At 38.0% G+C, this 26,372-nt stretch overlaps 1 protein-coding gene across 3 annotated transcripts in view; it reads left to right on the forward strand.

Annotated features, from left to right (window-relative positions):
- mylk4a (myosin light chain kinase family, member 4a) overlaps window positions 1–13,555 on the forward strand; it is a 34,878-nt gene extending 21,323 nt beyond the window's left edge. Inside the window, exons 1-15 of one of the 3 annotated variants that reach the window (XM_060875152.1) lie at window positions 1,974–2,097; window positions 2,211–2,764; window positions 5,201–5,297; window positions 5,703–6,075; window positions 6,402–6,652; window positions 6,961–7,066; window positions 7,621–7,714; window positions 7,915–8,024; window positions 9,721–9,862; window positions 10,306–10,376; window positions 10,480–10,608; window positions 10,769–10,921; window positions 11,759–11,837; window positions 11,954–12,008; window positions 12,112–13,555. In XM_060875152.1, the coding sequence (XP_060731135.1) occupies window positions 2,249–2,764; window positions 5,201–5,297; window positions 5,703–6,075; window positions 6,402–6,652; window positions 6,961–7,066; window positions 7,621–7,714; window positions 7,915–8,024; window positions 9,721–9,862; window positions 10,306–10,376; window positions 10,480–10,608; window positions 10,769–10,921; window positions 11,759–11,837; window positions 11,954–12,007 (2,175 nt within the window). In that variant the 5' untranslated portion in view covers window positions 1,974–2,097; window positions 2,211–2,248 and the 3' untranslated portion in view covers window position 12,008; window positions 12,112–13,555. Of the gene's footprint in view, window positions 1–1,973; window positions 2,765–5,200; window positions 5,298–5,702; window positions 6,076–6,401; window positions 6,653–6,960; window positions 7,067–7,620; window positions 7,715–7,914; window positions 8,025–9,720; window positions 9,863–10,305; window positions 10,377–10,479; window positions 10,609–10,768; window positions 10,922–11,758; window positions 11,838–11,953; window positions 12,009–12,111 lie in introns of those variants that run through there. The other 2 variants (XM_060875151.1, XM_060875153.1) reach the window with 2 other exon arrangements.
- Window positions 13,556–26,372: the final 12,817 nt, after the last annotated feature.

The following is a 26,372-nucleotide window of genomic DNA, read 5'->3' on the forward strand; positions in this document are numbered from 1 at the left end:
TTACTTGTTAACAAGTAACAAGTTAATGGTTGTATAATTGTCACAATCAGAATATTATCCACAATGAACGCAACTAATTCAAAGTTATCTAGAAATCTAATCTTCTTAAATCTTTTTAAAGAATAAATCTCTTATAAATTACATAAAGCAGAGTCCATCTGTCTATAAATACTCCATACGGCACGTCAGTGTGATTTGTTTTTCTTCCTCTTGTTCACCAACAGTATCACCGTTTCAATTTTAACAGTATTAGTGCTGCTACTGTATAGGGTTCATAAAGTGGTATATACAGCACACAACGACCTCAACACTCGCCGCTTCCACTCAGTCGTCTGTTAACGCCTGAGGACAGGTGCAACAGTCCTGCCCCATCAGCGAGGCCTCTATTTGATCTCATTCATCATGGCACTCTTGGCGTCACTTGTCTACACCTAGAACAGAATTAAATGTTCTGGTTCTGAAAATATAGCATTGCTTGTAGCAACCAAATAGCATCTGTGATTTAAAGCGTTGACAAAAACGTTTCGGTCAAATTATTTCTATTATTTCGAAAGCTAACATTTCAAATGTTTGCCCATGTTTTCTGGATTTTCCTTCTTATTGAAGCAAGATGATTCCAGAAGAAAAGCTCTGACAAGTTTGTTTTTATTGTAAGGTGATTGTAAATGAGCACTGTGCTGTGCTCCTGGGGTTATAAGTACAGAGCTGGACACGGGTCCTGGAATGAGCCAAGAGCCGGGCTATTTTTGGTGGCCCTGGCTCAGCTTGCTGACCGTGCCACTGCTTGTCAAGTATGTTTCATGGCATGCTGCAAAGGGGTCCAAAAAAAATGTAAGTGGCTAAGAATGTGTGGAAGCTGAGAGTGTACCCTGGCACAAGCTCATATTCATTTTTGAAAATGTTAGCTTTTTTCTGTTTTTGGCAAAGTTAAAATAAACAGAGTCAGATTGATGAATTTTGGCTATGAGAAATATCACGTCATAAACAATTCACCAATGTGCTGAATTGCATGTCCATGTCTGAAAGGACTGCCAAAGCAGGTTATGCTAGGTTTAAAGGTAAAGCTACAGAGAACAGATTCATATTTCATCTTCTAAGTTAAAATTGATCTGTAACTGTCTTAACTGTGAATGAGTAAGCTTCTTCAGATGATTTGACCGAGTGCATGTATTTGCCAGGAAAGCAACACCAAATAAATCACGGCTGTCATTTTGCTCAGGTTACAGTCGAGGGGCCACGGTTGCATGCAGAGACATATTGTGCCACCTGCATCCTGTCAATGAGTGAGTGAGGGCGTTTCTGTTGGGTGATAATACAAAATGGACAACCAGGCTGCAAATAAATAAAATCCTCCTATGAATTTAGAAACGTTCGTGTAAACGCCTTGACAACAATGTTGCAAAGTCAAAACAACTTGCATGATTCAGTTTGTATGCCAAGTTTAGGGTTATGGTTAAGGTCAGGGGACAGAGTTAGCATTTTAGAACTCATACGATCGTATGAACATGAACAATACATTAGTATTTCTACGAATTCCTTATGCATTCAGGTTGATCAAAGCATGATATAATCACTGCAATTCTATTAAATAATATAATTATTATAATGTATTCATATATAATATAAAACTCTAGACATAAAACATCCTACTCTCAGATGTCTTAAATTAACCATTTTTTTTCCGATCTGTAAGCTGACATTGAACACCGAAGTGGAAAAAAGTCTTTCCATTTACATGCATGTGCGTATATCTGGTGTGTATACACAGAAACCTTTTGACACCTGGCAGCCGGTGTCGACTCGAGCATCTGCTCGATTTCAGCATTTGAAAAAGTCTCAGATGTCACGCTACTCTTCCTGATCCACCACCCGCCTCTGAGGCTCCTGTTGACACAGGACCCCCACCTCCTGTGCAGTTACATTTAGGGAGGCAGGTTCATTCTTTTCTTAAAACTATCTTTAGTAGAGAGAGTTGCAGAAGTGCCAAATAGAGGTGTACAGAAAGAAGGGCACACTTGTCATTGTAGGACCTGCTACTTTGTAGTTCTTTAACGGATTTACTTAAAGCAGGGGAAAACCTTTTTTTCATCTTCTGAGGTATTTATTTTTTTTGGAATGATTATTTCTATTTTTTATTATTTTTTATTTTTGTATTAAGTATTTATACCACCTTTCTGGACGTTGGCAAAATTAATTGTTTTGCAATACAGCGGATTCCCACTGGTCACTATTTGTTTTATCTGCCACCATGACTTCTGTGGAAACGAGTCCTGGATTTGATTTAATCCAGGTCAGGATCGAGACTCTAAGCAGCAAAATGGACACGCTCATTAGCATCCAGGAAAAAGTCCTCAGCCGCCTGGACAGCATGTCAGAGGAACTCGTTGGCATAGAACGAGACATGGAAACTCTGAAAGTAGACAAGGAAGAGACACCTCCAACAAGCCGCATGAAGGGACCGGCCCGTGGCATTGGGGGTGAGATGAAAGAAATGTGCCTAGAAATGAACAACATCATGACAGCTGTAAATGAGCGTTCCGAGCAGCAGACCAAGAAGCTGGAAGGCATGGAGAGGCTTGTGATGAGCATCCAACAGGTGGTCAGCTTCATTGGGGAAACCGTCAAGACTTCCAAAATCACAGAACTCATGTTCAAGGGGCCAGCAGCACGCAAAAGCAAAGCAATGTTAACCTCAGGGGGCAAGACTCAGGATAGCAAACATGGTACTAAGAGACAGGCCTCATGTGAAACTGTACCCAGCAAGGTGAGTCAGATATGATGCAAACTCTGCTTTAACTTGACACAGTGTTTTTTCAACTCTGAACCACTCACAGTTTTACTCCAGACACAGTTCCCAATCTAGCACATGTAGTTCTACAACTCTGGCCTAGAACATAGTGTTTTTATTGCCTGAGACACGACAGTGTATCGAGCCAACCATGACCCTGACCCTGCCATACATCCTTAACATTTCTTGAGCAACATTTATACCCTACGTTTTCCAGTCAAGCCATCTGATCCTTGAATGAGATTTTCCAACCTGATGAACCATATGCAGGAGCTATTCGTCTTTGTTAAAGATGTTCAGTATTGTCATAGAAAAGATTCCACAATAATGGGTATTACTGGGTAACTTCTCCATATGTAATAAAATATATTACTACCCTACTGTCTGGATTAAGTTTTTGCATGGCTTATGAACAGCAGCATTCTTGTTCTAGCCACATACTGTAGAGGCAACATTGGTTGCTGTTTATACATACTCACTGTAAATGCCTTGCATACCATATAGGATTTGAGAGGGTATCTGAAATATCTTCCTGCTATCACTATGGTTATGTTGCTTTAATTAACATTATGCACTGTATATGTTTTGCATATTATGAGAGCTAGTAGGATTCATAGCACTGCTAGATAACAAGCATCTAAATTGATTCCCAACACACTGCTAAGAGGAGAATGGTGGGAATGATTCAAGTAATTAGGAATGCATGTTGACTTCAGTGCTTGTGTCAGTGTCTTGCTCTCCAGATAGCAAACCAGTGGTGGGCCATGGAATGATAGCCATGGAAGCATTTGAGTTTGGCTGCCAGAAGTCAAAAGTCAGTTCAGTCCTGGTGAGATCAGATCCAACCGCTGTGTCATGTTGCCAAACTGAAATGGTGAATGATGAATTTGGACCACAATCACGTTCCAGTGCAGAATTTTACCCTAAACTATTGAGTAAGAGGACTGATCCAGGATCAGAGACCTTTGGTGGGTTTTCTATGACACAAGCCATGACCACCCTATATTTTTTTTGCATTCGTTTTCTTGACGTCTTTTCATCCACTAAACAAGCATCACCCGATGTTGTCGAGCAATTAGCATTGGTAGACGGATGGAGAAACTTGTCCATTCTTACTTGCAGAATTCTCTGTCAAAATAGAGAACTAGTCTAAAATCCCAGTATCATTTTAAACTCGCATCAAACTAAATACATAAATGATATAAATAAATGAAGCTAAAGAAGAGATTGTGATTTTCTCTCATGACCCCACTAAGAAATCAAATGATCCCAAGTGTGGTTATGAGCACTACCCCTTATGATCTAGGATTCCTGTATCAGGCAATGACCTTAGTTGCAGAAACATATACTGGATTGTAGCAAAATGGTTCTCATATTCACACTGACTCGGTATCAGTTTTTATGTAGCAAAACCTATATTAATTTCCAGAATACTAACCTATTAATACATTTAACACACACTTGCAAAGAAAAAGGTCAGTCATACCAGCTTACTTAATAACATGGAAAAATATTTGGAAGCAGTCCCATTGTCTTTTAAGCACAGTGTGCCACAAGGGCCTTCTGGGAGCTTTTGCATCCTATGGACATATATAGATTCTTAAGTGGTTTTTTTTTTTGGATGGATTGCAGTCGTACCTTTCTGAAAGAATTCTACTTACAGTGTGGATAGAATTGGACTAGATTGTACACACAGCTCAGAAGAAAAAATCAGACTTGTTCCACAGACCATGAATAAAGTATAACCTGTCTAACTCATACAATGCATATAGCAGTTCCAATGAACCAAAATCTATCCTAAATGTCTAATCCTCTATGTTGTATATTGTTTTATTCACTCTTCCTAAGATCAACCCAATGAAATTCATCCTTTCATTTCATCCACCATTTTCCATTTCTGCGATTTAACAGCATTTTTATTTATTCATCTGTATCTATGTCCTATTTAAACCCATTAACATTACCTCATGTTAACATTTATCATTCCCTGTGCTGTTCCATTCCATCTGTGTCGTGTCTGTACCAGAAACCTACCTCTAATAAACCTAATAAAAGGACAGAAGCATTAACCGTGGCATTTGAGCCCAGCAGCCTGGAAGCTACTCATAAGCTAAAGCTCCATGGACCAAAGAATTTCCTTTCCTCAAAGAAGTCCTTCAAATTTCTTCACACATCCATATCATTGCCTTCAAAAGTGTGTATTATTGTTATTTAAATTTTTTCTTTATTGAGATTTGCTGGTAGTGACAGGAAGCATGAGATATACTGTAAACTACCATTCTATGTCGGATGAATAAGCATAGAATGAGGAAGAGTGTGATACACTTTAAGGTATTAATTCTTTTATTTAGTTTATTTTTTACCTACCTGTTATTCTTGGTTTTCTTGTTTTTTTTTGCTCCAACGATGAAGCTGAAGGATCACAAGTTTAAAGACGGGAAGGAGAAAAGTCACGTGACCCTTAAGGGGCTTAAGGCGCAGATGAAAAATAAGCCCCCAGACACTACAGGTATGAAAGCTGAGTGGATGACTACAATGATTGAGACCCCATTTAGTTATTGTTTCTCCTGACATGGAAAACATGCATCCAGCCACCCCACACCAAGCACAACAATATTTCACTGCTTGGTTTCCTTATGAGATTTTTTTTTTGCTCTTAAATGATTAATAGGGTTGGAAGTAAGCATAAAATTAGCAAAAACACAATGGGGTTAACTAGCACCCGTTTTAATGTCATTTTAATAATTGACCTGAAATTATTAGATTTTTTTTATTTATATACTTTAATATTAATTAGTATTAATATACTTTTTCAGGTTCCTCTTGCTTGTACAATATTCTACATATTCCTTAGGGTGAATGTGCTCTATGGCAGAACGCAGTTAAATGGCAGTATCTTTTCTGTTCCACACAGACTCGACCTTTGTGAAGAAGCAGGCCCTGCTCCTGGAGGAAGTTCAGAAGCTGAACAAAGAGAATGCTGAGCGCTCCATTTCATCCACAGAGTCAGAGGCTGATGATTTCATCCTGAATAAAGCTGAAGATCCTGCAGTCGAACAAGAGGAGCTTTTACCAGACGTCCAGGAAAGCGTCATCTCTCCGGAGTTAAAAGAAGAGGAGGAGAAAGCGGAGGAACCGAAAACCGAAGATATACAGGTTAAAGTGGACGAGACGATTAACAAATCCGAAGAGGAGGAGGTCAAAGAGGTAATTGAAGAGGAGATCAAAGAGGAAGAATGTTCCACAGTTGATGTTATGGAGGTGGAGAATGCTGTGGCACCACAGAGGTACCTAGTTTCACCATATCATTAGGAATATTATCACTTGTCAACATTATGAGTTTAACAAAAACTCAGATTGTAACATGTCTTATTAAATGGACCCGTTTTGTAAAGTTGTTACAATAAGATTGTAATTTATGCTAAGTTGAGATTTACCTGGAAAGTGATATTGGAGAGCGTTCCTATCAAATCTGTACTCCAAGACTAATATATGAGTCTAACTTGAGTGATTCAGATTGGTGTATTTTAGTTACAGCTTTAAATATTCCTGATATATGAGGTCTGTTCCTTATACACCTCAACAATTCACTTCAGTTTTGTGAATCTTTCAGCTGTGAACCTGAACCTCTGCATGAAGTCACCACGATCAGCGACAAGTGTGAGTCAGTAAAGAGCCTTGAACTGCAGACCTGCGAAAAAGACAGCGAGGAAATGAAAGAAAATGAAAAGCAAATGCATGATCCTCAAGATCTGTGTGGTGTTTTCAAAGCAGACGGAGTCGAAATCCATTTAGACTTCAGCAAAATGAAGAAAACGGAAGAGAAACAATTTGACGACGGCGAGTGCGATCAGTTCTTCATTGGTGAGGCTTAGGAAGAGTTTGTATTTAATATATTTGTTATATTTGAGGGACACAAATAATTAAAATCACATTAGGTGACTATGAAAACCTTCATGGTTACTATTGTATTTACATGCTGCATGATTTCTAAAGATGCAGTCAAATTCAGTTAAATCATACCAGCTTTGTATAATTACATATAAAATCATCTAGAATTTTCTGCAGTTTTTAAATAAACTTCAGGAAACAACAGCAAAGCATCAGATTTTCTGATGTTCTATAGTATTAATGCATATTTATTTGATGCCCCCCCCTCGTCTTTGCTTCAGATTGCACCCCTCCACCACCAGCTCCATTCAACCACCGTGTGGTTTCAGCCAAACCCAACCAGATCAGCAACTTCTACACCATCAACCACCAAGAGATCATCGGAGGGTACGCTTTTCCATTTTCATTCTCCGTCCTCCATCTTTGGCACCGAGAAGCTACAATATCTAAGAGCAGAGAACAGAATGTAAGAAATGGTGTGAAGAGAGCGGAAAGTGGGCAGCAGAGTCCATATAATCCTCACAGGGAGGGTTTTGCGTAACCTTCCACTGCTGAGCTCTGCTCTCTTCTCCCTCGATTCATAGCTCCAGAGTCAGGGGCAGTTATTTTTACCCAGGGCTTTCTGGGTATGTGAAACTGGACTCTTTCACCAGCTGGAAGCTAATCAGTAAGCGTTAATCTAGTACTGTACTTCAAAGAGATTTTGCTTTCAGCAGAGTGGCTTGGAAAAACACCATCAGTACGCGATAATGAGTGTTCACTGTTCACTGGCTGAACTCCAAAACCGTTCAGTTTACACTTGTTTCCAAAAATGCTGTACGATAGAGTCCTTTAAATGCTAGAGAAACCTCGAATATATTTATTTTTTTTGTTCTTTCATGAAGGAAATGCAATTTCTTGTTAATTTGTGGTCATTTTTCTTTTCTTTTTCGGTCTTACAGCGGCCGTTTTGGTCAGGTGCACAAATGTATTGAAAATTCCTCTGGACTCACTCTGGCCGCTAAGATCATAAAAGCACGGAGCTCAAAGGAAAAGGTATAGAAACACTTCCACACACAACAAAACAGAAATAACCTGTGACTTATAAGCTGAGGGTTATTTTTAATGAGCTTTAATTAAACCTAACTAATTAAACATTTTAGGACTCTATTAAAATGGACTAGAAGTTTTCATATACTGTTAGCTATAGTTTTGGTTTTGACAGAAACGCAATGTGTTTCTGCTTATTTTGGTAGGAGTTGGTGAAAAACGAGATTCAGGTCATGAACCAATTGGACCATGCCAATCTGATCCAGCTCTATGCTGCTTATGAATCCAGGAACGACATCATCCTCGTCCTCGAATAGTAGGCAACACTCAGAGATTTATATCTTTTCTACAGTAAGGCTATATTTAAAAGTGAGGACACTGTAAAGAAGAAGAAAAACCACAACAATGTAGTCGTGTCTTGCTTCTATGAAAGACCTTTCTGGACTGGCATTAATATTTAGACATTAATAGAGTTACTCTTTAAGGTGCTATATTAAACGTTTCTATTGCTATAATATTAACAATTATATATATATATATATATATATATATATATATATATATATATATATATATATATATATATATAAATAAAATAACTAATATAACATATAAAAATGTTTTGTAACATATAAAAAAACACCTTTGACACTTTCATTGTAACTTTGAGCAAATGTTTTAAACTCATGGTATCTTAAGTATGTAACTTAGTGAGCCAGCATTAATGTATTCAATGTTAGAGATTTAAGCACTTATGTACGTCGCTCTGGATAAGGGCGTCTGCCAAATGCTGTAAATGTAAATGTAAATGTAAATATAATATATAATATAACATTCAAACATAAAGATTTGGATTATTAGCTTGTATCAGTTCTGATGAATTATTTTAAGTTTTTCAGATTCATTGAATCAAATTACTTTATTCAGGATTCTGTTTTACATTTTTCTGACCCAGAAATTAGCCTCCCCCCACCCAGTCAGAACAAAACTGCTCAGTTCAAACACTTTAATTAAATGACAAAAAACGAACGACCTGGCTATTTTCTTTTGTAATTGCAGTTCACCTCTCAGACAGTAGAGGGTGACAGAAATGACAAATCGCACCTTTAATACAACTATTGCACTTTCAACTATGTACTGCACTGCAGCATTAAGTACTAGTGAAAATCTGTGCACTGCTTGTGTTGTTGTTTATGTGTGTATTTTATTACTGCTTTAATTTAATTAGATTTAATTAGCAGAAGCATATTGCATAAGTATCAGATATTCATTCATCTTCTACCGCTTATCCGAACTACCTCGGGTCACGGGGAGCCTGTGCCTATCTCAGGCGTCATCGGGCATCAAGGCAGGATACACCCTGGACGGAGTGCCAACCCATCACAGGGCACACACACACTCTCATTCACTCACACAATCACACACTAGGGACACTAGGGACAATTTTCCAGAGATGCCAATCAACCTACCATGCATGTCTTTGGACCGGGGGAGGAAACCGGAGTACCCGGAGGAAACCCCCGAGGCACGGGGAGAACATGCAAACTCCACACACACAAGGTGGAGGCGGGAATCGAACCCCGACCCTGGAGGTGTGAGGCGAACGTGCTAACCACTAAGCCACCGTGCCCCCAAGTATCAGATATGTTAAATAATAATAATAATAATAATAATAATAATAAGAAGAAGAAGAAGAAGAAGAAGAAGAAGAAGAAGAAGAAGAAGAAGAAGAAGAACAAATGGTTAACTTTTTAAAAGCTTGTCCAGACAAAAAGTATATTTTAAATCTCTGCTCCCAATAAAATAACATTAAAACAATTATTTTTTAATTGTGAACACTGTAGACATTAATTATTCTGAATTAATTAAAAAAAAAAAAAAAATGCAAAAATATTAATATTAACTAAAATGTAGATCGATATACTAAGAATAAAGTATAAGAATGAATTAGTTCTTTTTTGTATCCATTTAAATATAAATTCAACACAATCCTCCATGTTTCTTGTTGACAGTGTGAACGGTGGTGAGCTCTTTGACAGGATTATAGATGAGAACTACACACTGACAGAGCTGGACACAGTCATGTTTGTCAGACAGATCTGTGAGGGTCTGCGCTATATGCACAAAATGTACATCATCCATCTGGACCTGAAGGTAACCACACATTTCACTAAGAATTAACTTCATAATAATAATAATAATAATAATAATAATAATAATAATAATAATAATAATAATACCCAAAATGTTTGTCATGCTATAAGGTGCTCATGATTTAAAATAGCATTTAGCAAGCTACACTGAAAGCTGCTAAGTTAAAATATGTAGCTACACTAAAGCTACTTTATTTTAGTGAACTGATAAATTATTGCATAAAATAAGGCATTCTTAGTATGAAACTAAGAAGCTACAGTAAGAAGAAGCTAATTTTAACCGACTACAAAAGAACGTTTATAAAAATTGCTTGTTTCTGGAAGTGTTTATCTTGCTAGCTAAAACTAAAGGGCATGTAGCAATTGACATAGTTCATGTAATGTGAATAATAATGCAATAACTGCCATATTTTCAAGCTGTGATGTCTGTGTCTTTTTCTCTAGCCTGAGAACATCCTGTGTGTTAGCAGAGTGACAAACAAAATCAAGATCATTGACTTTGGACTTGCAAGAAAGTATGTTAATGATAGTGTTCCTTTATTATATACTATATGAAGAGTTGAATGATTTAGCATTTCCAGACTAATCATTACTCCTTCTGCTTCCATTTATCAATAGATACGTACCTCGGGAGAAATTACGGGTGAATTTTGGCACACCAGAGTTTCTTGCCCCAGAGGTGATCAACTATGACTTTGTGTCCTTCAACACGGACATGTGGAGCCTCGGAGTCATCGTCTACATGCTGTAAGAGTTCATTAGAGTTCACTAGAGTTTAATACTACCCTCCATGCACTTGCCTTAAACACCGAAAACAACCAGCATCATTTTCATAGAAAGATTGGAATTTATTTGTTGTTGTTTGCTTGACTAGCACAGTGCTCACTTTTTGTTTTTTCTTGATCAGCCTGAGTGGTTTATCTCCGTTTCTCGGTGATGATGATAACGAGACACTGAACAACATCCTGGCCTGCCACTGGAACTTTGAGGAAAGTGAGTTCTTAGGCATTTCAGATGAGGCCAAGGAGTTCATTTCCAAACTGCTTGTCTACAATAAAAGGTCTGTCCATCCATTTATGCACCCAATGATCTTTTCATCCTTCCTCCCATCCATCCATGCACCCAATGATCTTTTATCCATCCATCCATCCATCCATCCATCCATCGAATTATCATTTCATCCATCCATTTATTCATCCATCCACCCATGCACCCAATGATCTTTATATCCATCCATCCATCCATCCATCCATAAATCGAATTATCATTTCATCCATCCATTTATTCATCCATCCATCCATGCACCCAATGATATTTTTATCATCCATCCATCCATCCATCCATCCATCCATCCATTCAACCAACTATCCATACACCCAATGATCTTTTATCCATCCATCTACCTATCCATCCATCCATCCATCCATCCATCCATCCATCCATGCACCAAATGATCTTTTCATCCATCCATTCATCCATCCATCCATCCATCCGTGCACCCAATGATCATTTCATCCATTCATCTATTCATCCATTCATCCATGCACACAATGATTTTTTTATCATCAATCCACCCATACATCCATCCATCCATCCATCCATCCATCCATCCATCCATCCATCCAACCAACCATCAATGCACGCAATGCTCTTTTTATCATCCTTTTATCCATCCATCCATCCATCCATCCATCCATCCATCCATCCATCATGCATACTGTACATACATACAGTACATACATACATACATACATACATACATACATACATACATACATACATACATACATCCTTAAAGCCCTCTAATTATTTATTCTTTCATTCATCAATTAATCTCCACAATTATTCATCCACATCTATGTCACAGTGCTAATTTATGGATGCTGTGTATTTGCAGTTGGAGAATAGGTGCAGGTGAAGCTCTTAAGCATCCTTGGCTGTCAGACCCCTTGCTCCATCAACACCTGTACAAAAAGGTAAGGTATGATCTTTCCTTTCACGCACATGGTGGTGAGGAACTGCTCACTGAAACACTGGATACACTGTGAACTAGTTGAACTTGTTTTTAATCACTTTCTCACTGGCATTACAGAAGAACATGTGTCATTCACGTCGAAACTCATGTGTTCCTCCACCTGAGAGCTAATGTAAGTGACCTATTGTTTTAATTAGTTAGCTAGCTAACCTAGCATATATCATCAAGCTAATGCATATCATGAGATTGATCAGCTTTATTCTGCTTTATTGTAGATCTGGCTTTGTTTCTGCTAGCTGAGGCCATCCGGACCAAGCCTGCTGTGCTTTTTATTACTGGACATTACTTGTTAAACTACCTACCTTATGCTGTTTGGGTCATTTGTTGCAGAAATTTGTGCCATTTTGGTAACTACAGTCACATATTATTATTGTTAACATCATTATCATTGGAGTTAATTAAGCACCTAGATAAATAGTGAACTGATTCATAACCAAAAAACTCCATAAATAATTATTTTGGATCTTTTAATAGGAAATACAATGATTAGAATAAATAATAATAATCATAATTATCAGCTTCTGCATTTGTATAAACATGTAAAGCACCACTGTACACTGAATAAGTAAAGAATAAAACATTTTGGTGTGTGCTTTTATAGGAAAATAGTAAATGACAACTATTTATTACATAAAGAATGAGAGGAAATTTAACATTTAACAAAACCTTCCTAAACGTAAAGGTACAGCTTAAACACAGACTGCTGTGAAGCACTGACACTGGAGACTGAAAAGTGTCCTTAAAGATAACGTATGTAATCATGCCAGTGATTTCCTTTTTTTTTTTTTTTTTTTTTCCTTGATAAATAACAAGATTTTTTTGTAATTTGTTTATTCTTGTACAATTCCCAGTGAATGAATGAGTTGTTACTATAGAAACAGTAACAGATTAGAATTCAGCCTACTGTAGCTGTAGTGGAATAAATGTTATTTAAAACACTATCATAAAAATGAGAAAGAAATGAAAGAATTGAGACTGGAATTACCAGAGGAGTGTTTCACTGTGTGTTATGGTGTAGTATTATGTGCTTAAGCATGGAATGGCAAAATCAGACAACAGTGAAAAATCTATTTTTATATCTAGTTTCTATACAGTATAATGAGCGAAGTGTGAGACCTAACATTCAGTATTAGGTAATATTATTTGAAGGATGCATGATCACTTGCAGTGTTGCTGTACATAATTTTTTATCTGTATGACCTTTTCTCTGTGCTACACTGTGTAAAGAAGTTAGTTGACTTACTGTACTGTAACAGCCCATTGATCCCATGACACCCAGACAGAGTCTAATCTCTTCTACTTTATATGATGATGCATTAAATCTGATGAGGTGTGTTCGTAACTGCATTCATCTGACATTCTATTCTATTTTTTCATCTCCACCAGTAATTAATATCATCTTTTCTTTCTTTCTTTTTTATTTTTTATTTTTTATTTTTTTTTGCATTAGAATTTTTTATTAAGTTAAGTTAATTCATTAAGTTTGTTAATGAATAAGAATTTGGATTATTTGGCCAAAGTGAGAAAAACACCTGAGTTACTGAGTTAATCCCTGAATAAATTGTCTGTGAGGTCGAGGTGTCGACATGTACACATGTTCTTTTAAGCTGCATTCTGTGCACTTTATGGCTTTATTTATTTTGACAACTTTAAAAAATTAACCGCCATTTAAATAGAATATATGTATATATATATTTATATTAATATTATTAATTATATTTAATATACACACACACACACACACACACACACACACACACACACATATATATATATATATATATATATATATATATATATATATATATATATATATATATATATATATATATATATATATATGTATATATTCTTTCTCTTCTTCTTCTTCTTCGTCTTTTTTAAACACCACAAAACGTGTAATTTGTCCATATTGTATATGTGTGAATGATGATCAGGAAACATTTTTACAGGTACATTAAAGTAATTTAAGTCTTTAACATGCTCTGACGTTTGAGTTTTAATTTTAAATTACTTTCAAAAAACATCCTGTAGCTTTTAGTGTATTATTAATAGCCACTTTTTTTTTCTATTTAGAATAGTCACATTATTTTTATTTATTTGGAACTAATCAAAGGTATTTAATACAAAGAATACAAAGTTTGGGCCAAAAAAAAAAAAAAAAAGTAAAAAATAGAAATAAATAAACAAAAATAATAATAATCTGAGGTCTAATAAAAGTCTGTGATAACAAGGTAAAAGAAGACAAAAAGGGTTAGGGTTAAATAAATAAATAAACAAGGGTTAGGGTTAGGGTTAGGGTTAAGGGTTAAATAAACAAACAAATAAACAAACAAACAAACAAACAAACAAATAAATAAATAAATAAAATAAAAACAGGGAGGTATAAAGTTTATTACATTTAAAGTTTTGCTCATACTCTCAGAAAAGCCTCTGCCTTTTATTTTTTTTATTTTTTATTTTTTATTTTTTTTTTATACTAAGGTGCTGTCAGGTCTGCTAACTCCAATTCCCAGAATACATTGCGACCTACAAACACTTTAACACCTACTGAAAACTACTCAATGTCATTTATATTAAGATTATTATTCATAAAGATTACTTGCAATCACATTAGATCAGATTTCAGTCATTTAATGTTTGAAAGTAAACGTGTTTATTTCCCAAAGCATCAGTTAGATACAGTATATAAACGGTTTCGTTATATTCATTCATCTTCTACCGCTTATCCGAACTACCTCGGGTCACGGGGAGCCTGTGCCTATCTCTGGCATCATCGGGCATCAAGGCAGGATACACCCTGGACGGAGTGCCAACCCATCGCAGGGCGCACACACACACACTCTCATTCACTCGCACAATCACACACTAGGGACAATTTTCCAGAGATGCCAATCAACCTACCATGCATGTCTTTGGACCGGGGGAGGAAACCGGAGTACCCGGAGGAAACCCCCGAGGCACGGGGAGAACATGCAAACTCCACACACACAAGGCAGAGGCGGGAATCGAACCCCCAACCCTGGAGGTGTGAGGCGAACGTGCTAACCACTAAGCCACCGTGCCCCCCTGTTTCGTTATATTAAGTTATATAAAACTAAATCATGGGCAGTGGAACATTGATCACTTTCACAGCAACCAGGAAAGATACAGTCTAATGTTTGTATTATAAAGAATCCAGGAATTCGTGTTGTGGACAATAATCAACTGATTTCTTTTCATTTCTCAGGTGCACTGGTTCATTATGACCGACAGAGGGCAGTAAAGGAAGCAACAAAAATGAGCAGGATTTTTGTTCTCATTTGATTTGAATGAGTCTCCTCCTCTTCTACTGTACAGTGTAAAGACTTTAAAAAAGAGATTAAAAACAATCAAACAAACACAATAAAACAAAACATGCTTTTATTTTTGCCAAATCTTTATTGCTTTTATATCTAACATTTATTTATTATTGATTTTTTTTTGTTTTGTTTTTTGTTTTAACTTTCATAGTGCCAAAAATTATATCATAGCAAGTGTCTATCTCCAACTATCTGCAATGTGTACAAATGAACCTGTTTTATACAGTATGTTTTCATGCACCTGAAGCATGGAATTTAAGATTCTATCAGCAGATAATGTAGCTTCTTTCTAGGAATACATGATTACAGCAAAAAAAAAAAAAACTGATCTGCCAGTAGAAGAGAACTATATCACACTTGAAATTAGTACAAACGTCTGGAAATAGGTTTACTAGTCATATATTTAGTCCCTTTAATATTTAACAATTTTGTGATCGCAGAAATAAACAACAAATCCAGCAAACTCCGTCATATAGGTTTGGATCTAGACGTGTGCTGTGACATCGTCACAACGTTCATTCAGCTAAAGCTTTCTTGCGTTCACGTGTGTGAACATTGGCTCTCACAGAAAGAGCTCTCACAGAAAGTCATTACAGATTTGTTTCACTACTCTGAGTTTAAACGAAGGAATCTGTGCTTACGATTTTACCAGTTTAAGTAAAAATCCCTGCAAAATTATGGAGGAAGTGTAAATCTGTATATTTAGTAGGATCTGTTTCATCCTAAAAGCTGAGAGTCCACACTATCTGTTCATAAACTAACATGTGGTGTACATTCCGGTAACAAGCCTGGAACACACACATATATGTGCTTGTACCTCACACACACACACAGACAGCATACATTTGGACAGTGAATGCTGATTGCTGACATTTTAAATGTTCCAGGCTGCAGTTAAAGGCTCGAATAATCAAAGGTCTGTTCCAGGAGAACGTGGCGCGCTTTGGGACTCAATTAAGCCCATTTTTGGAGTCTGACGCTTGGCCTCACCTCGTATCCTTTCAGATAGAAAAATGCACATTTGTCGGTGGTGGATGAACTCACATACACACTTATGCACACACACACGCACACATGCTCGCACACATGCACGCACACACACAGACACAACCTCCCTTCCCTTCTGCCCAGTACTTGAAAGCACAGAAGGTTCCAGAAGCTTAATTAAATGCAACTGAGGCGGCCGGAGTGTTCGATACAGTTTGTTCACCTGAAAAAATAAACGAAGAATCTGGAGTGAGGGGAGGAGGAGGAGGAGGAGGAGGAGGAGGAGGAGGACTGCGGTGGAGAGAGCTGGGAAAAATGCAAGGTCAGAGGATTATACACCAAGGTCAGGAGAAGGGGCAGTATCAGTGTGTGTCTCTGTGTGTGTGTGTGTGTGTGTGTGTGTGTGGTTTTGTTCTATTTGTCTATATTTGAAAGTCAAGTTTTTATTCACTTACTAAAACGTCCACAGGGCTCCCTAGTTTCCAGGGTTCACTCCTGACACCCTCACAGTAACCAAGCATCCGTCCCGTAACTAAGCAACAAAACGCACATCGGTGTGCTGTTATGGGAAAAGAATCAACAGCAAAGTAGTGTAATGTGGCCTGAAGTAGTGGAATTACTGCTATTACCACCCTAAAGTTGATTCTATTCCAACTACAGCAAGACATTTTGAGTTATTGCATTCATTACAGAACAACATGTCATACTCATTTATAGTTCTGTTTAATATTGTGAGACGTCTAGGAAACAAGTTTGCTCCTGTTACCACTTATGTTACAGCCTCTTTTTATTCTCTCTCCAAGTTAACAATAACACACACACACACACTAATCTAATTGAAAAGACAAGCACGATACGTATATAATATTTAAGTCTTAAATGTGCAGTTTAATAATGAACCTCAACTATGTATCATATCTGTCTTTTTTCTCCACTTTATTCTTCCACTTTCAGAATTCTGGCCCAGGTTTTAACCCCAGCATGATGCAGAATAGATCTCCCACCTTCTCAGCTCACAGAGTAATGTCTGAGTTCATGAGGAGGAGTAAAGCTGGCAGGGAGGAAGACCATAAATCACAGCATAAACATTAATATAGAGTATGTTACTGAATAATGTACCTTATATACAGGTAACATGTTTATATGTGAAATAAAAGAACAGTGTGTTCCAGTGTGTAGTGTGTAGTATATGTAATGTATAGTGATGTGCATGAAGGTAACGAGTTCAGCGCTCCTGAACCAAACCAGCAAATCCAGTCCCTGTAATAGTCTAGATTACTCAGAACAAGCAGCCATTTAGCCTAACAGGTGAAACTGATTTCTAACCTCTCCCACTTTTTCATTTCTCAGGGTTTTTTTTTTTTTTTTTTTTTTTTTTGCGAGCCCCTGGGGCTTTCAAGCTGAGTGGAGTTTTGTGTAGCAGCCCCGGTGCTTGGCCCAGTTTACAGCAGTGAGAAATTTAATTTGGTTCTGCACTCTCCCTCTCTACATCTTTCACCTCTCCACCCTCGTTCTTTCGCTCTATCTCCAGGGGTGATCTCTGAAAGCACAATCAGATCCAGATGGGCTTATCAGGACTGAAAGATAACAAATACTGCAAGAGTTCCTGTCGATGCGGGACCACCTGCGCAAAGGGCCGGGGAAAAGAAGCCATACTGCTGTGAATGTGAGCGCACATACAGCCTTTATGGACTAAAGGGCGAGATATAGACGTGTACATTGTATGTGTGTGTGTGTGTGTGTTAAAGAGGGAGGTACAGTCATCAGGGAATATGAAATATGTAGTTCAGGGAGCGATTTCACTTTTTCTTCCTGTCTCATTCATTCCTTCCCCTTGGACCTCTCTCTCTCTCTCTCTCTCTCTCTCCCTCTCTCTCTCTCTCTCTCTCTCTCTCTCTCTTTCTCTCTCACTCTGTGGGTGGTATTAGGGTTAAACTGGCTGACAGAGGTCTTAGGTCACTGTTGAAAAGCTGCTTTTTCTCACACTTATCTCTCTATTTCTCGTTTCTATCTTATTGGCTTGTTGGTCTGTGTGGTTATAGATCTTGCGACTCTTTCCCTTTTTGCAATTTGACCTTCATCTGGGGAAAATATTTGCTGAAAATGCAACCCAATACAATATGTTCATACAGGAAAAGTCATTTCCAATTTTCAGTTAATAGAAGAAATAGATACGACCAGTTTTATAGCTAACCACAGGAATGTCGCTCGACGACGTTAGCATAAGCCCGCGGCGTAGCCGAAGACTCCATGACACCGAACAATATAACAGATAGCACTCTTGTTTGTGTAAAACTCGCTATCAAGCTTAAAGAGTTAAATATATTTTAAATCAGTTTATTCTTCATAAAGTGCAGTCTAAAGCTATCTTCTGTGGTTTCCAGGTGGTACCATCCCCAGTAATCACATGGCTCTTCATGATGTCCATGTGGAAACCTTCTTTAGCGGCATCAGTCAATGTAGAAAAAATTGTCAATTTCTATGTAAACAAACAAACAAACAAAAAAACAAAATCACGATAGAAACGTTTTGCAGTTGCAGTTGTACCACTGACAAAGCTCTGACACTAGAGAATCTTTTTATAACTGTTAAATAAACAGCTCCTAACATAATGTCCATAAAGGGAAGAGAAACAAAATAAATTTTTATTGTTTGTGATTACAACAGAAATTAAATTGTTTCAGAAGTAAAAGCTTGGCGCTCTGCTTCTCCGCCCCATTTTTGGCCTCGACTTGATTGACAGATGTTAATTACTGGGCGGTCACTCGAACTATATCATGGTGGTTAGATGCTTTCTTAAGGGTAAGTTCCTACCTCTGCATACTCCTGTTGGGGTGAAACACCTCTAGGTGGCGTAGTCAATACTACATGTTTATTGCAGTCTGTCACACCCCTCCCTCTCCTGCCACATTATAGTTAACATAAACCTTATTGATCTGTATATGATCTGATTCACTCACTCACTCATCTTCTACCGCTTATCCGAACTACCTCGGGTCACGGGGAGCCTGTGCCTATCTCATGCGTCATCGGGCATCAAGGCAGGATACACCCTGGACGGAGTGCCAACCCATCACAGGGCACACACACACACTCTCATTCACTCACGCAATCACACACTACAGACAATTTTCCAGAGATGCCAATCAACCTACCATGCATGTTTTTGGACCGGAGGAGGAAACCGGAGTACCCGGAGGAAACCCCCGAGGCACGGGGAGAACATGCAAACTCCACACACACAAGGCGGAGGCGGGAATCGAACCCCGACCCTGGAGGTGTGAGGCAAACGTGCTAACCACTAAGCCACCGTGCCCTCCTGATCTGATTCAATCTTTCATTATTCCCCTGAAAATGTATTTACCTGAGTTTTTAATATTACATATTTGATTATAAAACATCTCCTGAATAAACTATTGTGGCTTTTTTATCATGACTGCTGAAATGTAACAGATTTTGGCAGTCAGTATTAAACTTCTGATCCCTTCTGTATAGCAATATTTTCATTTCAGTGCATTTTTATTGCAAGCTCCACAAGCCGACAAGGCTCCAGTGATGTAGAACATTGTATCAGAATAGAAATGTTACAAAGGAAAAGAGAACACTTCCACCAGCATCACCATCACTAGCACCAGCACAACTGAAACCACCAGCACCAAAACCAGGACCACCACCATCAGCAGCACCACCACCACCACAAACACCCGCAACACCACCACCACATCACCACCACTAGCAGCAGCAGCACCACCAACACCTCCACCACCATCAGCAGCAGCAGCACCACCACCACCACCAGCAACATCAACACCACCACCAGCAGCAGCACCACCAACACCACCACCACCACCACCATCAGCACCACCACCACCACTAGCAGCAGCAGCATGACCAACACCACCAGCAGCAGCAGCACCACCACCACCCCAAACACCAGCAACACCACCACCACCACCAGCAGCAACACCACCACCATCAGCACCACCACCACATCACCACCACCACCACTAGCAGCAGCAGCACCACCACCAACACAAACACCAGCAACACCAACACCACCACCAGAAGCAGCACCATCAACACACCACCTTCAGCACCACCACCAGAAGCAGCACCACCACCACAAACACCAGCAACACCAACACCAGCAGCAGCAACACCAACACCACCACCTTCAGCACCACCACCGCAGCAGCAGCAACACCAACACCACCAGCAACACCACCACCGACACAAACAGCACCACTACCACCAGCCACAGCAGCAGCACCACCACACCACCACCGACACAACCAGCACCAACACCACCACCAACACAACCAGCACCACCACGTCACACTTTCACCGCAACCACCAACACCACAGCACCACCAACACCACCAGCAGCACCAGCACCACCACCAGCAGCACCAGAACCACCACCAGCACCACCACCACCACTCAGCCACCAAAATAGATCTAAATATACAAGGGGGTCACTGTGTTTTACAATTCATCTTTTCTTCGTGAGTAATTAATTTGGCTGTAACTTGAGTCTCAGGTCCTGCTGAGCAGACGCTCGCCACATACAGTCTCGAAAAACTCTATTTCACCCATCGAACACATTCCTCTCTCTTTAAACGGCCGTCGCTGCTTCGGTCCATCCATCAGATGTGACATATGAAAGCCGACAGTGCTCGCAGGCTGCATGTGTGTGCTCCGGGTCGGGTGGAGTCTTGCTGGGCCGTTGTTTTCTCAAACACTGATCAAACGGGAGTTAAATCGGCAGAGGCCTGGCTAACAGACACCCAGCCGAGGCTGAAGGTGTTTACATGACTCAAAGCGCAGCATGTGCTGTGCTGTTAATGTTACAGTGTCAATACACCAATGTGTCTAGATTCTGTACATGTTGTAAAGTGCAAAACAATACATTACCCTGTTCAGTTCAACACAGTACAACACATACTGCATCGATCCTGTCTTCATTCATTTTCTACCGCTTATCCGAACTACCTCGGGTCACGGGGAGCCTGTGCCTATCTCAGGCGTCATTGGGCATCAAGGCAGGAGATCCTGTCTTAAAAAAATTCAGGCAGGTAAACTTGTCACATACAATTCTACACAACATGCCATAGGTTGGAAAAAAAATCCAACAGATTAGTACCTGCTCAGTCAGTCAGGATTTTGTAATCAAAGGTTTTGATGCATTTAACGATATTCTGAGGAACTTGCAATTTTTTTAAATGACCAAATACATTTTTGTCTTGCAAACTTGAGTATAGCTTTCATATAAATGAATGTGTCTTCTGTTAAAAAAATAATTAACACAATCCCAAAAAAAAAAACTAAAATCCTAGAGGGACTGGGGTCATTTCAAGACAAACATTCTTAATAAATATTTAATAAGCTTGGTTGATGAGATGAGGAGTAAAGATGCAGGATGCAAGAATTTTTTTATCAACAAGAGCTTTTCAGCCACAAACCACTCACAATGTCCTGTTATTCAGATGAATTAGGGTAGATAATCAGCTCTGTCACTCTGTAGTCACCTGACAGCCTACTGAGAAGATAAAGAAACACATGAACATCACACATCACACATTACCTGATCATTCTATGCAACTCCTAATCTAAGAGTTAACTTTTAGACAGTAGACATTATTTTCTAACATTTATAACATTTATCTCCATTCTTAAAGAGGTTTTGGTTGATCTGGACACTTTTCTGGGAGCATTTGGCATGTAAGTAGGAATCCAACCTAAATGGGATACCAATCAACCAATTTTGTATTAGGATAGATAGAAACTGGAAAACGAGAAGGAACCTAACATGGACCCTGAGTAACTCCACACAGAATGTAACCCAAGATTGTGAAAAATCTTATTGTTATTTATGTAAAACATAAAGATAATTTGCTCACTGTGTAATCACTGGAACAACGCCATTTTTCATAATCTGCTCTTTACATCCACCCTTCAATATAACATATGATGTAAACCAATTAGGGCTGTAACACAGCACCCCCTCCTGGTAATCTTGGAAATCTACACACTCTTGCCAACTGTCTTTCATAAAGCTTTCCTCAAATGTTGTTTAAATTGAAATCAATAAAAACAATAAATCAGTACACTGATTGGTATAACCTATGAAAAAAAGGCATTAGTAGCCAAAAATGATGAAATATCTGGCATTAACATTTAATGGGATGCAAATTGTGCACACAATGCTAATGTTTGAAATAGGTGTGTGTGTGTGCTGTTTTGGTGTGTCCTTATTATACAATTTTGTAAGGCAAATTCTTTGTTATTGAGCTCTTGCTTGGCTGATAAAACCTGTCTGGGTTCTTCGAGCTCTCCCAGGTGTTTTATTGGATTTGAGAAAGGAGTAAATCCATCAGAACACTGTGGTGACACATTAGCCAAGAAAGGTCACTACACCTGGCATTGTTTCAGAGCTTGTATTATAGAATCATACACACTGTGATGGAACTATAGGCTTAAGTGCTGCTTATACAGTTGTGTGAGAACAGAGACATATCTCATTTAAACACACAAAGTACATTTAGAGGCAGTAACTCATTCACACGCATCTCATAGCTAATTTAGATTAATTTGTATTATTTATTCTCTCTCTCTCTCTCTCTCTCTCTCTCTCTCTCTCTCTCTCTCTCTCTCTCTCTCTCCTGTGAAGTGGCCTGATTCCAGCCCTTCGCTCTATGATGGATGAGCAGGGCTCCAGGTCTCAGTCCAGCCACACTGTGTGTGCAGTGATGGGGGGGGGGGCGATTGCTCCTGTGTTCAGTCTGTCTACCCCCAAAACACACACATTGCTCTGGCCAACACAAACAGCACACACACAGAACCCATCGGGGAAACACTCCGGCGCTATTGTCATGTGAAACGTTCCCACACAGTGACCCAGACAATCCAAGACAGCCTCGCTGCAGCAGCCAGGATAGACTGGCTAAAACAGCCATAAAACAGGAGCCATGTGTGTGTGTGTGTGTGTGTGTGTGTGTGTGTGTGTGTGGTGAACTAGAGCCTTTCAGTTGTGGAAAGAGTGGTCATTGCCTCTGTTTGCTGAAGTCATGATTGATTAGATGACACGCTAATCAGTGAAGAACACTAGCAAGCCACACCGAATGCTGCCCACATTTACAGCATTAAATGCTCCAAACGCATTTATCATCATTCTGCCGATGTAACGTGAAGAAAAACAGTTCTTATCACTCTTTTCTTTGGACTTGTAAGTTTGGCAAGTTATTAAAACTCTGGTCAGCCACATATTCAGATATTTTTGAAACTGCTCATAAACATAAGGTATGTAGATTACCATATATGGTGTATTCTGTTCATCGGCAAAATGCTGCACTCAATACTATCTATTCTTATACCCCGTATATGACATGTTTTATAGTTGCAAATGATGTTATTTTGGATATACACACGTTACATTTGCCAGATATGTTTGACGTTGGCTGTGTAAGCCTGATTTTCTGCATTGCACCTCTGCCAAATAATTGGCTGATTAGATAATTGCATGTTATATAGAGTATACTGTTTAATACTGGACATAATTGATGGATACTGGGGACTCACAGTGATTATATGTTTTTCTACACTGGGTAAATACAGTTTATGATATACTGTACTGTACTGCCAAAAGTATATATACCTGTGTACCTGACCTTCTGAGCTATGGGTGTTTTTTTCCTCAAAACTGTTGCCACAAATATCGTTATTCTCTCTAAATCCTGAATTCAGGTCCGCTGACAGGGAAGGCCACAGAAGAACACTGAACTTGAGATGATTTTACTTTGTGATGTGGCGCTTTATCATGCTAGAAGAACACAATACTTAAATACGCTAGTGATTGGCATGAACTGAGTCTGAGGCTGACTGAAGAGGAACTGAACACGGTCTTCTGCTGTTGTGTTGTTTTGTGTTGTGTTGTGTTGTGCATTGTCAGATGTTTTCTGCTCAACCACAGTTGTGCAGAGGGTTTTTCTGTGTTACTCTAGCCCTGCTCAAACCAAATAAAAAACAAATGTACGGTTTTGGCTGTAAAGGATTCTTATGACCGTGGAACAACGAAACCATTTACTGTACACCTTTCTCAGTAAACTCTAGAGACTCTAGTGTTATAGAAATAGTGATAAATAGTGATAGTGATAAATGGTGACACATTACAGGTGAACATACGCCCAAAGAGTATATGTATATTCTGTACATACTTACATGCCCCAAACATAACTATAAAGCTTTGCAGCATGTTATAAATCCCACACATTGCTTTCTTGATTATTGGACTCAGAGACCAAGCCATCACATTGTCCTAAATTTACTCTGAGTGTGTATTATTGAATGTGTTACTCAGTGCCCACACTGTCATGTTATTCCCAGCAATAAGCTCTGTGCCAGCTCTTTTCATGGCCTGGTAGTTATGTCTCTAACCGCACCGACCTTCATTTGACGGGCAAAACAGGAAGATCGTGGCTCCGCGGCTCATTCTTTCAGCCTCAAAAAACACTCTGTCTGACACTGCTGTTTATGTGCCTCCTGATTTACAGTAACTGGGTCATACAGGGTTTTCTTCTCTCTTCTATTTAAATTTCAACTTTGATTGCTATATCTTTTTTTTTAATTGAATCTAAGAGCGTATAATAAATGACAAATGAGCAAATCCGCTATGTAATAACCCTTTTCTCATACATACTGCAGCTTTTTTTTATTCAACAGAAATTTGAATTTTTTTTAATAAATGTTTTTAATAAAATGTACAATTCAGTATATGGAAATAAAATAGACTTCTAAATGAAATATAGTGTTTAGTTCTAGATAAACTTCCAACATGTAAATGTGTTATTTCATATTTTGTCCGAAATAAACATCATTTTAAAAGCACAATTTATTATTTATTATCAATATATATATAATGCTTTTTATATCTGCATTTTAATGCATTTAATGATTTAATCGGTTTAATTGGAATAATTCATTATGAATAGTTCGTAAATCTTACATAATAATAATAATAATAATAATAATAATAATAATAATAATAATAATAATAACCAGCATGTTTATATCTTTAGCATTAGTAGCATTAAAAAAATTGTTGGCATAAAAAGCTTATAAAGTATTTATGAATTGTTATTATTATTTTATATCGGCATTTTACTGCATTTAATGATTTAATCGGTTTATTGGAATAATTCATTATGAATAGTTCATAAATCTTACATAATAATAATAATAATAATAATAATAATAATAATAATAATAATAATAATAATAATAATAACCAGCATGTTTATATATTTAGCATTAGTAGCATTAAAAACATTGTTGGCATAAAAAGCTTATAAAGTATTTATGAATTGTTATTAGTACTTATATACAGAATACATAGTACATATTTACACCAAACTATTGTTGATGTGGTGTGTAATATTAATGTCTTACATTTCTTTTTTTCTAATTGAATTCTGCAGTTCTGAATATTATACAAATGATATTTCTGTCATCACCTTTAGAAAAATAGATTAATTTCTATCACGTTCTAATGCATTCAAAGGTATAATAATTAATTAATCCATAATAGGCCATGCTTGTGAATGCATTATAACCTATTATAAAAAACGTTCATGATTCATTATACATACAACACTCTGTTAGAAGCTGTTAGCATGATATAATTGTATAATTTATTATTTATAAGCAGTTCTGAGCTTTAATGATGTTTATTGCAGTGTTCATTACAGACACAATACATAGTCTATTAAAATGTAATAAACATCTTTTTCTTCATTGACATATTTGAACAGATTTACATTCATTATAAAGGGATCATTTAAGTGATTGTGTATAGATGTATAGTGTGTGTGCGCGTGTGTGTGTGTGTATGTGTGTTTGGGTGTGAGATGATGGTCTGAAGGAAACAGTGTGCCAAGTGACCAACACACATGCACACACACACACACACACACACACACACACACTAGAAGACCCTTGTGAAGACTCACAATTGCAGCTCAGTCGTTCATTTTGTTCCTGTCTTTGTTTCCTAAAGGCTGAAGCATCGCTCCTCCGAATTTTCCCTCTTCCACAGCACATAATCTATTTTTAGCCCTGAGCGTATTAACTGACCTGTCATCCGTGCCTTTCAC

This window comes from Tachysurus vachellii, chromosome 7, assembly GCF_030014155.1.
Source record: "Tachysurus vachellii isolate PV-2020 chromosome 7, HZAU_Pvac_v1, whole genome shotgun sequence".
In the NCBI taxonomy this organism is placed as follows: Eukaryota; Metazoa; Chordata; class Actinopteri; order Siluriformes; family Bagridae; genus Tachysurus; species Tachysurus vachellii.